Source organism: Osmerus eperlanus, chromosome 14, assembly GCF_963692335.1.
Source record: "Osmerus eperlanus chromosome 14, fOsmEpe2.1, whole genome shotgun sequence".
NCBI classification, from domain to species: Eukaryota; Metazoa; Chordata; class Actinopteri; order Osmeriformes; family Osmeridae; genus Osmerus; species Osmerus eperlanus.
In genome coordinates this window covers 1945241-1960516 of record NC_085031.1, presented here as the reverse complement: position 1 = coordinate 1960516, position 15276 = coordinate 1945241, and the positions used below count along the sequence as shown (strand labels likewise).

At 41.5% G+C, this 15276-nt stretch overlaps 2 protein-coding genes across 3 annotated transcripts in view; both read right to left on the bottom strand.

Moving 5' to 3' along the window:
* dqx1 (DEAQ box RNA-dependent ATPase 1) overlaps nucleotides 1-14877 on the bottom strand; it is a 49368-nt gene extending 34491 nt beyond the window's left edge. The window contains exons 1-3 of one of the 2 annotated variants that reach the window (XM_062478466.1): nucleotides 14538-14877; nucleotides 11798-12166; nucleotides 928-1121 (exon numbers count right to left, since the gene is read on the bottom strand). In XM_062478466.1, coding sequence (XP_062334450.1) covers nucleotides 928-1121; nucleotides 11798-12115 — 512 coding nt within the window. In that variant the 5' untranslated portion in view covers nucleotides 12116-12166; nucleotides 14538-14877. The remainder of the gene's footprint in view (nucleotides 1-927; nucleotides 1122-11797; nucleotides 12167-14537) is intronic. The other variant, XM_062478467.1, reaches the window with a different exon arrangement.
* LOC134034300 (piggyBac transposable element-derived protein 4-like) lies at nucleotides 7144-10722 on the bottom strand. Its single transcript, XM_062478761.1, has 2 exons — nucleotides 9782-10722; nucleotides 7144-9132 (listed from the first exon to the last, which is right to left on the bottom strand). Exons 1-2 carry the CDS (start codon nucleotides 9952-9954, stop codon nucleotides 7374-7376), a joined length of 1932 nt encoding a protein of 643 aa, XP_062334745.1. The 5' UTR covers nucleotides 9955-10722; the 3' UTR covers nucleotides 7144-7373.
* Nucleotides 14878-15276: the final 399 nt, after the last annotated feature.

The window sequence follows — 15276 nt, the reverse complement described above, 5'->3', positions numbered from 1 at the left end:
GGTGGAAATCCCTGTTATAAGGGAGTTGAGATTACTTGTAATATGTGTGGGGGGATGAGGACGTGTCTTTATAGCATGTTCTGCTGTACTGTATGTGTATGCCTTAGTGTGTTTACAGTATGTTCCTCTAGATCAGGGGTGTCAAACTCATTTTCACCGAGGGCCACATCAGCATTATGGTTGCCCTCAAAGGGCCAGTTGTAACTACGATGTAACTATGTAAAAACATTGTTTTTAGCTGTAGCTTTTGTAAACATATTCTGCTGCGATGCAGTCCACCTTTTAATTCTTGGACAATCTGCTGTTTTTCTTGGAGGCTAAATTTGGCATATTTATCTCTGTGTTTGGTGTCAAAATGCAGACGGATATTGTACTCTTTAATGACCGACATCGCCTCATAACACAAAGTACATACCAGTTTTTCTCCTTGAAAACATATATTCGCTTTCCCATCTTTCTTGAAACTGCCTTCCATCCAGGGCCATTTGCAGCCTGGTTTGAATGGGGGTGCAGTGAATTTTTTTGGGGGGTATCATTCATGATGACGGAAAGGGATCACATTATTTGTTATATTATTACAATTTTCGAGACTGCTTATCAATCCAAGTGTTAATCAGGCGCGGAGCCAGATGTTGTAAACATTCGGGGATTAGCCCAAATTAAGGACGTATTCTGGGTTTGATGTGATGCTAGATAGTGACTTCCACAGTTAATGTGAGCGTGCACAGAGCGCATCATAAGGCAGCTGTTGTGCTGCATTGTGGGATTTGTAGTTTGTGTGTTATTGGTGCTTCATATCGCTGTGCCATTAAAACAAGCGGGCCAGATATAACGTACGCCGGGCCAGATGTGTCCCGCGGGCCTTGAGTTTGACACGTATGCTCTAGATGTACATGTGTGTGCGTGTGATTATCTTCCCCTCCTTACCTGAGCAGCGTATCTGGTGTGCAACCATCATCGTGGGGGACCCTGTAGCCCACCTCTAGGCCTAGACTCAGGTCCATCTCGTCAGCCACCCTAAGAGCCAAGCTCGCAGCTGCTACGGAATGTGGCTGGGAACAGCACACCAAACCTTGGGAAAATTCATGTGAGAGGGCGTATTCCACACACCACTGGGGTACCTGGGGAAAGAGGGAGAGGTGGGGGAGAGAGAGGGATGGAAAGGAGAGGGGTTACTGAAGGAATCTAAGCACGATAAAGAGGAAGGATGTTATTAAGGATTATATTTTTCGTCTTTCTGTCCTGTGCTGACCATCAGTAGTGTAAGAGAGCACATTTACTGTATGCATCTGTTTGTAGACTGGATTATGCTCTGCCCCCTCTTTTCAGGTGCTAAAGAACAGTGTTGGGCAAGTTACTTTCAAAATGTGGATTACTAGTTACTGTCATTTCAGAGTCATTAGTTATATTACAATATTACTGTTTCTGAATTGTAATGCTTTACACTACTGTTGCGTTACTTTCACCAAAATAACCGCGGAAGTATTCCAAAATGCTAAATTGAGTTTATTGCAGCTCATTATACATCCAGTAGAGCGTTCCCTTGGTGTCGCACATCGATTGGACTATAATGTTCTTATCCTTGTCTCTGATTAACTGAAAATGATGGGAGTCCATCTCGCAAATGTAGAATCTGTCTATTCAGTCTCTATTTCAACAGGAAATAGTGTTACTCTTTTACTCACAGATTTTCTTTTTCTCTGGTGCCGAAATGTTTCGTGGTGTTGGTGAATTCTTAAAACAAGAATTTTCTTGTTTTATTTTTCTTAAACAACACCTAATATAGGATTAAAAATACGTTGTAATACGCGTTACTGAGTTACAGCAAAAAGCAATTAATTACTATAATCTCCCAACACTTGCTGAAGGAAATCCTGCATGCCTTTCTCTACACTGAGGGCAGTGCGCGCAACGTGCACGTAAAAGCATGGCGAGGTATGTAAAAACATGCCGCTGAGGTAAAAGCGCAGACTGCCTGTCACGGGAACTGAAAATGGCAAATTGTGCTTTTCCGTGTCGTGCATATGCATTCACGGGAGGGTCAAGGGGAAAGTGGGAGTTTCCCATAAAGAGATGGGAGGGGATGCGTAAAGTGCACCTAATTATGTATTCCGTGGTATGTACAAAAACTGCCCGTGAAAGCTATGGAGGATTATAGGGGCCAAAACTAAATAAATAAATACTTGGATAAATAAATCATTATATAACATAAAGCTTAAATAAATGACTAATTATATAATGAAATGCCTAATTGACATACAAAATATATAAATTACTAATTAAATGAGACACTAAATATATAAATGTTACATGTATTTGTGTGTATATTAGTGGTGGGCCGTTATCGGCATTACCGCGCGTTAACGCGTTGCGACTCTTATTGGCGATAAAAAAAATATCGCCGTTAATCTATTCTCAAAGTTGGGTTGGGAGCTGGGTCTATACTACGCAAGCTATGATGACTTTCACCTTGATATTTTAGCGCGGATGTATACCTAGCCGAATTGCACTGTAGGGGGCGAGAACGAGTCTTCGAACCTGTGTGTATGCCTTGTGTATGAAATTATCACATCAAACGTGACGTGCTAACATGGATGCAGCTATGAAGCCGCCTGGTTTGCTTCAGGGAAAAGGTATTTTTAAGAAGCTTCCCTATGGAAACCTCAACAAAACTAAGGTTGTTTGCACCTTGTGCTATGCGGAATTAGTTTACTGTAGGAGTTCTTCCAGTCTCAAATACCACCTAAACGCAAAGCATCCCTTAGCTAATGCGGAAGATGCCGGGCCAAGCACTGATGTAGCACAGGGGAAGAGTTGTCGTCAAACTACGATGTTTGAGTGCAACCGAGGCAAGCCCGTCAGCACAGCTCTATCAGCCAAGCTAACTAATCTAATAAACAGTTAATAAACAGCAAATGTTTACTCCTCGACAGGTCTGCAAACGCCTTTGTAAACCGAGATTTGTTAAAACGTTTGTTAACCGAGACCGCAGGTCGAGGTTTGCGGGGCGTTTGCGGGGCGTTGCGGGGCGTTTGCGGACCTGTGCAAAAACCATATTTGGTTGTTTTAGTTTTTTTTAAGGCAATTTAGGCTACTTTGTTGCCGAGCAGATGCCACGTTGTTAAGGTCAATGGCTACATCTCCAAGGCAACCGCTTGTTGCTAGGTCCGTAAAAACGTTTATTTACCTCTGCGAACTTTCAGGAGGTATATAAACGGATTTATTAACTTTTGAGAACGTCTTCTGGACCAATAGGAACAGCGTATTGGTCCAATTATTACACTAGTATATAAGAAACACAAGTACATCTTATTGAACATAATTTATTTTCATCACCAATTACCATAGTAGAACAGCTTTCTCAAGCAGTTTGTGATGCATTTTGGAAACAGGAGATGAGCTCTTGGTCTAATGCGCCACCTGGCTTGAGAAACCCGTTCTCAAAGACTTACTTTTAGTCATTATTTGAGTAGCACACATATTCTGAATGCCTTCGGCGGAATTCAAATGAGCGATTTTAATCTATTAATCTAGATTAACGCCAAGATTACAGTGAGATTAATCTAGATTAAAAAAATTAATCTATGCCCACCACTAGTGTTTTATATATATATATACATATATTTACGTTTTAATGTGTTCACATTTATTTATTTATACTTACATGTATTTATTTATCCTTACATTTATTTATTTATCCTTACATTTATCCACGGTGTAACTTGCTGCAGCAAAATAAATCCGTCGTCTGCGTCACCAAGTCAGGGGGCGGGTTCAAGCCTCTGGTGAATGAACAGTATTACACACCAGGCAGGCTCAACCAGTCGATCAAGCTCTCTTCGATCTAGAGGGATCCTCTATCGCCTCACTCTGCAGCTGCTAGGGGTGTGCGATACTGAAAAATTTGGTATTGATCCGATACCAAGGAGTAAATACAGGGCCATACGGCGCCCCTGCCAATACCAATATTGCTGATTTTCAATATTACTTTTTACTTAGAAAAGCAGTTTATCTACTTTCGTGTCGAGGGCGCAATGCCTCATAATTTATGAAGTGAATGCAACATCAATATGAAAATTTGAATTAAAATTTAAAATTTGAATTAAAATTTAAAATTTGAATTAAAATGTGAATTTTCATGATAATTTAATGATTTTTCCTTTAATTACTTGTTCATGATTATGATCATAATAAAACACAGGACAAAGAGTTTTGTCAAAAATACGTTAGTGTGTGCCGCTGAGTCGTGTTACTGCACGTACACGCCGGCAACAACTCACAGCCTAGCAGGGGAGGGGCAAAGTGAGCTTGAGCGAAGTTAGACGGTGTTTGCATAAGTTACAACCGCTATGATGTAAAGGGAATTGTGTACTGAATGTAGAGAACATAATTTGAAAATTAAGTATCGATCTTATTACTGATACCAACGTTGGTATCGATACTATCGGTCTTGAGATCGATTCGCCCACCCCTAATGCTGTAATTTCAGCGAAGCTCTCAATATGATGTATAAAAAAAAGGTGAATTGGCAGTTGCCTCCATCTCTTCAGCTACCGACAAAATTCGACAACTGTAGCATGCAATATTTCATTCATTGAATCTGCACTAGGTGCTGCCATCTTGAATGAGTCAAAAGCAGTCGAATCAAGTTGAACCACCAATCAGAGGCTTTAACCCGCCCCCTGACTTGGTGACGGCGGACGACGGATTTATTTTGCTGCAGCAAGTTACACCGTGGATAAATGTAAGGATAAATAAATAAATGAAAGTATAAATAAATAAATGTGAACACATTAAAACATTATAAATATATATATATATATATATTTCACACACACAAATACATGTAACATTTATATATTTAGTGTCTCATTTAATTTGTAATTTATATATTTTGTATGTCAATTAGGCATTTCATTATATAATTTGTCATTTATTTAAGCTTTGTGTTATATAATTATTTATTTATCCAAGTATTTATTTATTTAGTTGTGGCCCCTATAATCCTCCATAGAAAGGGCACCTCTAATTTGCGGTGAAAATTCTCCGCCTCTGAAAAGCAGGTGTAAACCAGGATGCGGGTTTCCTCGCATATGCCTCCTGGCCAAGGAGACGGCCAAGGAGACGATGCATGTAGGCCTATGTGTAAATCCCTCTTTGATTTCGTTGACTGGGACATGGCCAGGGAATATGATGAATCGATTCATCAGCTGGTTAAGCGCCAAGTACACTTTTCTTACAGCAACGCATGCTGCGGCTTTGCCAATGTTTTCTGCATCGCCTATACTGTATAAAAATGTAGCCTATACCTGACGCAAAAAAACTCAAGGCTATGCAGAGTCTGAAGCACAGTTAAAGTTTCAAGTAGCTTTATTGTCAATTTCTTCACGTCAAGACATAAAAAGGAATCGATGACGTTTCCCACTCTCCCACAGTGAAACATATAAAAAGCACAGGCACAACAGATAAAACAAGACATTTCCTAAAACAGCGTTACATATTCACATACAGCAGCATAAGCTCATAATAAAGCATAAAACTTGCTGCGGCGTGTGATATTTGCAATGTACGGCCCGAGAAGGTCTTGCAAATAAATGAGTCCTTGTCGGCTGAATCGATATCGCTCAAACAAGAACTCGTCCGTGTGAAATAAAGGATCTTGGCAATCGCGAAGAACTCTATTGGTATGGAAAGCTAATCAAACTAAAATATATAGCTCCTTGGTCAACTGGGTCTCTCAAAAAGGGAGCTGCCATGTTATTTTCCGGGGGTGTGGCAAGCTTATCCAGCTACACTTACGTTAGCCTGCTCTGGAGCAGGTTAGTGCTAATTGATGTTACTATGGTGATTTATCGAAAGTTGCTTCCACAAACCAAAAAGAGGGCGTTTTTTATCTTAGCCTGAAAATTAGCTTGCTAAACCGCTTAGCGAGCTACGCAGAATACCCCCCTGGTGAGGAGGACATTGTTTCACATTTGTTATATGCACCATTTTCAAGGTTAACTTTTAAAGAGAAGTTGGAGTTAATCATCAAAGGAAGACCTACACTAGAAGTTAATTTTGTGCAGAAAACCAAAGCTTTTGAGAGGCATTTCAACTCCAGCAGTTGAAATGCAGCAATGCTGTGTGCGCGCTGTATCGTGTTTTTTTTCGATGAGTAATTGGGGTCAGAGGGCCAAGGTTTAAAGTCAGTTTGCTACTGATATGAAGTATGTCCACTCACTATGAATGTCTATCTCTCTCCATCTCTCTCACTTTGTTTGTGACTTGCTCACCTACCCCCGAATACAAAGACAGGCTCCTCCAAATGGGAAACGAAATTACATTAACTCTAAACAGATCGCTGATTGTATGCACAGTAACTAACAGGAAATAAGAAATTAATTGACAGAAGTACAAAATGCAATAATGACAGAGTTACGTGCACCAGGACAGTTGTTTGGCTGTTGAAGCATGTAGCAATTACTTATGCAAAAGTATAAATTGCGTGTTAAACGTAAAAATCGATAGTCAAACAACGATCCTGGTCCACATTTCGTATTTCTGTCAATCAATTTCTTATTTCCTGTTAGTTAGTGTGCATCCAATCAGCGACGAATGTGTTGTACTTACCCTTTCCATTTTGAGTTAACCTCTTAAGCATCCTGTTAAATGTGCCTAAAAACGCCTAAACAGCATACCCAAAGTAAATTGGAAGCTGTTCTTGAACCATTTGGAGTACATGCATGTAAATGATCTCTTTTGAAAGCTGACACTCTGAAGTTTTTTCCCCTGTTGTCAGGACCCATGTTAGTCCTACTGGTGTTGAGTAATAGAAGCTTGAACACAAGGAAACTGAAAGTTTCCATTTCCGCCTAGATTTTGTTATGAAAACAATAGCCTAAAGAGGCCTAGAAGTGGTAGGTATTAGCTGGAAGATAAAATTGGACACCAGCCTGAAGCCTGACCCAATAAAACTCAAAAGTAGATCATAACAACACAAAAAATGAATGTTATACACATGTTTTTCTAAGGGTACATCCAGGCGTTTTCTGAAAGTGCCCTTTGGAGACTCCAAAAGGACCCTTGGTAACCATGGCCACATACCTAGCCTAAAAAGGCTACAACTTTTGAACTCTTTCACGTACAGTCATATGTTTGGGCTCTAATGAAAGGTGACACTCAGATCTATCATATTCCATATTCAGATTCACCATTAGTGTTGTTGAAACAGAGTAACTGAGGCATAAGAGTGCTTTTTACCTTCTTCAAACTAAACTTTGTGCAAATAAAAGAGTCAAAACAAGAGCTATTGTGGAAAAACTAGTTTATATAAGAAAAACACACCAAACTATTTACAAACAGTGAATTGTTGACACTAATTATTGACAATTTCACAAAATGTTTTTGGCAACATGCCAGTTATTGTAGCAGTCACGTTTGGGGACAAAGCACAAAGCTACATTGCAGGTTGAACACTTCACTGGTGTCAGTAAACCACAGTGTTTGCACCTCTGCCGACCAGCGGTGCTGTCTCCACTGATATGCACTGGCCTGTGACTAGCTGTGGGTTGAGTCACGATGGAAGATGAGGGACCGGGTAAGGGTTGAGGCCCCAACTCTGCCAGTTCAACAGCAAGGGTCTCTCTGAAGGCCTTCTGGGTCAGAGGTACCTGTCCTTTTCCTTTTGCAATGTCTTTGTGAAGGAGGAAGGCGTTCACAATCCCAATGTCCAGGAAATGATAAAAGAAGGTCTTGTACCATCTCTGGGTCTTGTGGAGTACTTTATAGTATCCGATCAGTGCATCGGAGAGGTCCACTCCACCCATGCACTGGTTGTAGTTCTTTACCACTGGCGGAACTGGGATGTCTTTCAGTATCCAGCGCTGATCTGCACCTTTGACCCTCCTCTGCACCGTGTCCTGTGCATGTGCTGTGTGGAGCGTTGAACACAGGAAGACGTCCCTTGTGTCTCGCCACTGGACAAAGAGGAGGGGGTCGTTCCTTATCCAGCGAATGCTGCCGCGGGGAGATTTTGAGTCCAAACTGTTTTCTTTTGTTTTCGGGAATCCAATTCTGTTTGTGCGGATGGTTCCGCATGCCCAGATCCTCTTCTGAAGGAGGTCTCGGAAAAGGGTGGGACTTGTGTAGAAATTGTCAACAAAGAGTTTGTACCCGGTGCCCAGCAACTGTGTGTCTATTAGCTCCATCACTGATTCATAGCTGAGACCCTTGCCAGTGTTTCCTTGGAGCTTTCCTTCATACACAAAAAAGTCCCATGTGTAACCGCTCTTCGAGTCAGCCAGAACAAACAGTTTGTATCCCCAGCGAACAGGCTTATTTTTCATATATTGTTTTAGGCCAATGCGAGCTTTAGAGGCAACCATCCTCTCGTCAATGGCAATATCCTGGCCTGGGTGATAGTTCCTTTTGCATGCTTCTCTTATCTCCTGGTAAACTGGGTTGATCTTGCAAAGACGGTTGAAGGCTGCTGTGCCTCTCCTCTGCTCATTAGTAGCATCGTCCGCCATGCTACTCAGATGAAGAGATCTGGAGATTCGGAGGAACTTCTTCCCGGTTATTACCTGTTTTGGGAAAGGGAAGCTGTGCAGTTTGTCCTTTCGCCAGTAATCAGTAAATGTAGAGCATTTTACTAGACCCATGTAGATGACCATGGAAATGAAGGTAAACATGTCCTGCAATGTCAGATCAATCCAGGGGTGAGTGGGTGTGGAGTGGTGAGTCAAGCCAAACTCATTGGTGTTTAGAAGGATAGTTTGTAATACCGAGTTTGTCCAAAAAAGTTGGAAAAGCTGCAGGGCTGTGTAGGTCGCTGTCCGAATTAGCTGGGGTCCAGGTGGGTTCGTCGGCCTGAAAGTAGGCTGAGGTGGTGTTATGTCAGGAATGTCAACATCATTCCATCTCTCTCCAGATGGGCTTGTTGACGCTCCAGCTTTGGTTCTGCTGCTGCCTCTCCCCCTTCCCCTTCCTCTTCCTCTTCCTCTTGGCCTTCTCCTGCTGGCAGAACCTCTCTGGGGAGTTTGAGGCTCATCACTGGATGAGCTGCTGCTGTCCTCCTGTCCTGCTGCTGTACGGGGCCGCTTGCTGACTTGAGCAGGAATATCCGGCTCGTAGTCCTCATCAGATGTTTTCCTATAATGACAAAATAAACAGTCAGTTACAAACCATTCCCATATTTTCTGTATTCTACATCAGCAGTACACACACACTGAAACACAGACACCCCCACACTCAGTTCACACCTTGAAACAAAGCCACCCCCACCCCCACACTCAGTTCACACCTTGAAACAAAGAGACACACACCTCCCCCAAATGCAGTTCAAACATTGAAACACACACACATGAACTTCTGTTGTAAGTTATTTTACACAAATATATAGTTTTTCTGGTGCTAGAAGAAATACTAACCCTAACCCTATGTAAAAACAATGTTATACCATGACAAATGGAGCTATCTGATCTGATTCAGTGAAACAACAAATATGTATGCATATAAAGTTACAAAAACAATTACGAAAACAAAATGTTGCCGTGTGTTTGTTGTTTCTTTGTTCCATGTTTCACTAAATAAGATATACTAATAGGGTTACTTATTGATATGTTATAAAACATTGTTTTTACAACGCCAAAGTAGCTCTATTAGTATCTTGAAACGTGGAACAAAGAAACAACAAATGATTACAAACACACGGCAACATTTTTTTTTTGGATTTGAAACTAAAGCTTATTTGTGCAGAATATACAGTAAAATATGTTTTATAATATAAAACGAAACTTACTTATCCAAGGTAATATCTCCTCCTTCCTGATATAAATCCTCAGCTTCTGAATCAAAGTCAGAAAAATCTGTGTTTTCCTCGGATACATTGTCTGATAAATCACTATCATGTCCAGTTACTTCTTCCAAAACTTCTGTGAGACAATACTTCGTTTTCTGTGTCTTCTTTGCCATGATGAAATCGATAACCAACTGCGTCAATAATCTCCGTTCCAACAGCGCGCACAACGCATGAACATATGCAGCTATTTACGCAGAGAGTACAGCTTTTCAATGTTTTCACTTACCTGGGAAGTCCCATATCATTGTTTTCAGAATGTGATTGGCTAAAAGACGTGTCAGTCATTTCCAAGATTGGTTTTGATTGGGCTGAGCTTCAAACAAAGAAAACCCAGGTGGGGGTGTGATGGGCCATCAATTCAGATGAGTCGTTGCTTGGCTGTTGAAGGCCTTGGACAGGCAATGGAAGCTCCGATTGGGTCAATCTTGGTGTCAATCAAAAGGGGAGGGTTCAGCGGACATTTTGATGCCTTTGGATAGTAAATAGACCGTTGCTAACCGGAGAAAGGTGCACTTTTATGTGAACAAGTTGTTTCTTCCGTCGGCTAACTTGCATGATGAAACAAAGGATAATGGCTATTCATGAACGTAAAACATTGTATTTGGACGAATTACTTTACATGGTTAGATACTTTGAACCCTTGGGAATGTACGCAGATCAAGTTTTGATGTGTTGTTTGCATACCAGGACGACACGGAACCTTTGAGGGTAAGTAGAGAGTTTGGCTTTGTAAACAACACCAAAGTGGTGACTGGACAAAGACGTTGACTAAACTTGTTGTTGTGACTCGATCTTGAAATGGTTTACATATCTACAAGCACAAGAATCGTAGCTTTCCAATGATGTATAACATGTGTAGCGTCTAAAAAATATATTTATTAGAATTTAGTGCGTCGTAGCTGGGGGGGGGGGGGGGGGCAGCATTTTTGTCTCGCGAGCGAAACAGGAGCGTAAACAGGTTAATGTAATTTTGTTTCCCATTTGGGGGAGCATGTCTTTGTATTCTGGGGGAGGTGAGCAAGTCATCCTATTTGGGGGGAGTTGACTTGTATTTGGGGGAGTGTTTTCATTTGGGGGATGCACTCGTATTAGTGTGTGTGTTTTGCACTTCATGGCCACCATAGTAAACCACTGGGAGCAGAACCCCCCTATGGGGCAGTGCTCTACAAAATAGAGTTGGCCAAAAAATCTCACCAAAAGTCGCTACTGACTATGAAATGCCGCAAAAAGCTGCAATATTGCGTGGTTATATATTGCGTCAACCTTAATGCTGTGTTCACACCAAACGCAAAGCAAATTATTTGCGCGTCGTGATTACATGTAAAGTCAATGCAAACATGCACATTTGCGCTATTCGCGCCTATCGTTTACATTTCCATATCCATTTAGTCATTTAGCAGACGCTCTTATCCAGAGCGACTTACAGTAAGTACAGGGCCATTCCCCGAGGCAAGTAGGGGGAAGTGCCTTGCCCAAGGACACAACGTCATTTTGCATGGCCGGGAATCGAACTAGCAACCTTCTGATTACTAGCCAAATTCCCTAACCGCTCAGCCACCTGACTCGCTTGATGATGATTACTTACTAATATGATTATTGCTAATATTATTTAGTAGTAGTGGCTAGATAGAGCATCATATACAGTTGACAATTTTACGTTACGGTACTTCTAGCTCCATCTAGCTTAATTTACAGCGCAGCGGTTAGTTTAGTTTGTTGGTAATAGTAATAGCTAGCTACTATTAAGATAATACTAGAAGTAGGCCTAATCATACTAGTAAATAGTAACCATAATTTTTTAATCCAGTTTTGCAAATGTAATCTAATATAGCGTTAGTTCTAGCTAGACACTCCTTGCCAATCCCGATTTTCATTGAAAATGTATTGCAATTTGTTGCAGCGCCGCTGTGTGTGCAAATGCCCCATTAAGTTTGTGTCATTCACCTTCCCCCTCACCTGTGTGCTCTTGCCTGTCCCACTCCGGGCACTGACTACCACCATGCTGTGGCTCTCTAGGTGTTCCAGCAGGCTGTACTTCATCCTCCACATGGGCAGGCTCCTCCTCTCCTCCAGCAGAGAGTAGTACCGAGAGGAGAAGGGCAGTCCGTCATATGGGTTCACCTCCAGATCCCCCAGCCCCACATCCTCTGTGCTTCCTACGTCATCATCAAGGTCCCCGGACAGGAGAGAGGAGACAGAGAGGGAGTCTAGGGCTGAAGGGGGGCACAGGGTTGAAGTGGGGGACGTCGAGAAGGTGGCGTTGGGTACTGACATTGCAGAGAGTGTGTGTGTGTGTTTGTGGGGCGGAGGGGGGGGGGTATTTGCCTATTCGTGGACAGAGAAGGGATGAAAAAATAAATGGAGTGAGATTTTTTTTTTGTTAAAATAAACTTTGATTAACAGGCTCTTTAAGTCTATAGCCCCACTTAACCGATATACCCTAATGCACAACAATACTCCTAAAAACCCAAGTGAATACATAGTGAAGGAGCAATTCTATGTTTTGGAGTTTCAGACAGCAGTGATACAGAAGTTGTGCTGTGCATATACACACGGGTGCTTGTCTTGTTATAAGGCCTGTGCAATCAGACAGTTTTAGTGAAGAGTGAGCGGTTCTATCTCTTTTCAGCAGCAGAAAGCCTGTGCTATTCCATCCTCCCTGGGAATGTCTGCATTTGCCTTGTAGGCATGTACACTAGACCACAACCAACACACAGTTCAATGTACCCAACCAATCACTCAGACATTAATTCACTGACACATACAACAGACAATTCAATAACGCAATAAATAGAACACCAGTTCGCCTAACTGTCTTTGTCAATAAATGACTGAAGCTAGAGATTCATGGATACAGTCTAAAATTACTGAACTAGATAGGCAAATTGTACTAAATTGATTTAATTACACATTAATGGCCAAATAGCCCAGTGGTAGTCTATGTGTGAAGGGTAAGGTAACTGATGTCAGAACATTACAGAAGGGAGAATATCAGATTGATTTTAAAAGCATCAGGGTAGGCTTTGTAGAATTCATCAACAAGTACCGATTACACTTTCCTATTACCTAGCAATGAAGCCATAGTTACTAGATGCACAGGCTTAGTGTGCATCCAGAATAAAGCAAACACAACAAATGGCTGGACCAATAGTCTATGTGGAATTCATCATGAAAGTGGAGTCATTTGGCAGTGTTTCTCGCGAGATGGTGTGTAGTGGTCGCGGACGTTTGCTTCGGCTCCGTCAAAAAATCTAACGTTTATCTGTCTATTAATTCCAGCAAACTCCTTTGAAAGCAGACAATTCATTGTTACACCAGCAGTAAGCACTATGGCCATATCGGTTGTGAAAGTGAATGGCTTCTAAATAAAGAAACAGAATTTCCCTGTTTTCCTTATTACGAACTCTGGCGCGTTAAGAGTAGTGGTGGGCATAGATTAATTTTTTTTATCTAGATTAATCTCACTGTAATCTTGGCGTTAATCTAGATTAATCTATATTAAAATGGCTCATTTGAATTCCGCCGAAGGCATTTAGAATATGTGTGCTACCCAAATAATGACTAAAAGTAAGTCTTTGAGAACGGGTTTCTCAAGCCAGGTGGCGCATTAGACCAGGAGCTGTAACGTTCTACCCACCTAAGTCGATCCAGTTTGCTTCGAAAACAGAAGTGGAAACAACTAAAGTAATCATTTCAAATGATATCTAGTCAATCTGTTGAAAACAGTGTTGTGTAGACACAATAGATTTATTTGTAAGTTTTTATTTCAAGTCTCCACCTTTGTTGTTTCAGTGAGTGTTGGCCGTGTTGCGTCTTTGCTCCACAGCTTCACTCTGTAAACCAACCAATCAGCGCGCAGCTCATCTATATATTCATGAGCATACCATAAAAGGAGAAAACGTAGCGTTTTTTCCCGGGAAAATTTCAGAGGATGTATCAGGGGGCATAGAACAGCACCCGGGCCATTTTCAACCCAACCAATGTTACATACCCTATTCAGAGACCTTAAGGAACAGTGTGAAATACCCCAAAAACCCAGTCAATCACCCCTTTAAACATCGACTGCATCACGGGCACTGTGCACTAGTTTTTATTAGTTACCGAACTTCCGATGGTGCACTTTTATTTTGAAAGGTGCTCCTGTTGATATAGGCCTAGTTGTCTCGAGTTATACAGTTACATGCCACCTACCAGCCAATCAGACCCCCCCCTCCCATGGGAGAAGTCTAAACTTAATTTGGAGGATTATAGCATAAACAACAACAAAGGGCACTAGGCCTACAAAGATGCATGGTGATATGTATACTAAATTGTTATAACGTTTGTTTTAGGGATATAGGCCTACTTTGATCTATTTTTGACGACTCTATTACTAGTGAATGGGAGGAAGGTCCATTATTATCCTATGATGCTCATTAATCATGCGATACTGTGAGAGTGGATGTGAGGAACTGTTAAGATGACAAAAGGATGATATTGAAACTTGGCTCCTGTTAACGAAAGACCAAGGATGACGCCACCTGTAGGCTACGCAACTCTTCCTGCCTTCTTGTTCTCTCCCCCCTTATTACTCTCTTCGGTTTCTCGTGTCAAGATAGAATCGACCTGCCAGGGGCGAGGTGTCAGCTGACAGTCACACAATCAAAAGCAATAACCATTAGCATTAAAATATAATTATGAAAAACGTACATCTTACCTCTAATACATTACTGCTATTTCGCTAAAGCGAAAGCAGGACTCCCGGATTTCGAGAAATATTCTCCGATGTCGGTGGAATTCACAAGGCTATAGTCCACTGTTTACTGTTGCACGCTATGGTCCACTTAAATGTCTCAGAACGGACACCGAAATAACAATCAAGAGGGTTATTTCAATTTACTAAGCATTTACTATCATAAATGCTCAATCCTTATGTTTACCAGGTCCCTGGCTTATAGGCTATCTGTGACTGATGACACGGATAGAAAAAACTAGTCGTTGATCTGTCAATTCGCCGCCATGTTTGACAGTCTCACCGTGCGCAGGTGGAGCCTACAGTCAAAGGGGGCGGAGTTGTTATCTGCTGGCTGACAAAAAAAAGTAATATAGGGCCTATGCATATCAGTGGCGGCTGGATTTTGGTGAGGACAGAATAAAGAAAAAAAACTATCTACGGCGTGTTTGTAGCAATAAACAGACTATAGCAACCTAATGAAAATGTACTATATAACTAGGGTAACGCACCTGAAGTGTATGCCCATCTTCCATAGCTCTAAATAGCAAATAGATTATCATTTACATTTATTCATTTAGCAGACGCTTTTATCCAAAGCGACTTCCAAGAGAGAGCTTTACAAAGTGCATAGGTCACTGATCATAACAACAAGATAGCCACAAAAACATTGGGAGTAGCCAAAACATGAAGCACACATTGTGAACAACCAAAGTAAGTGCCA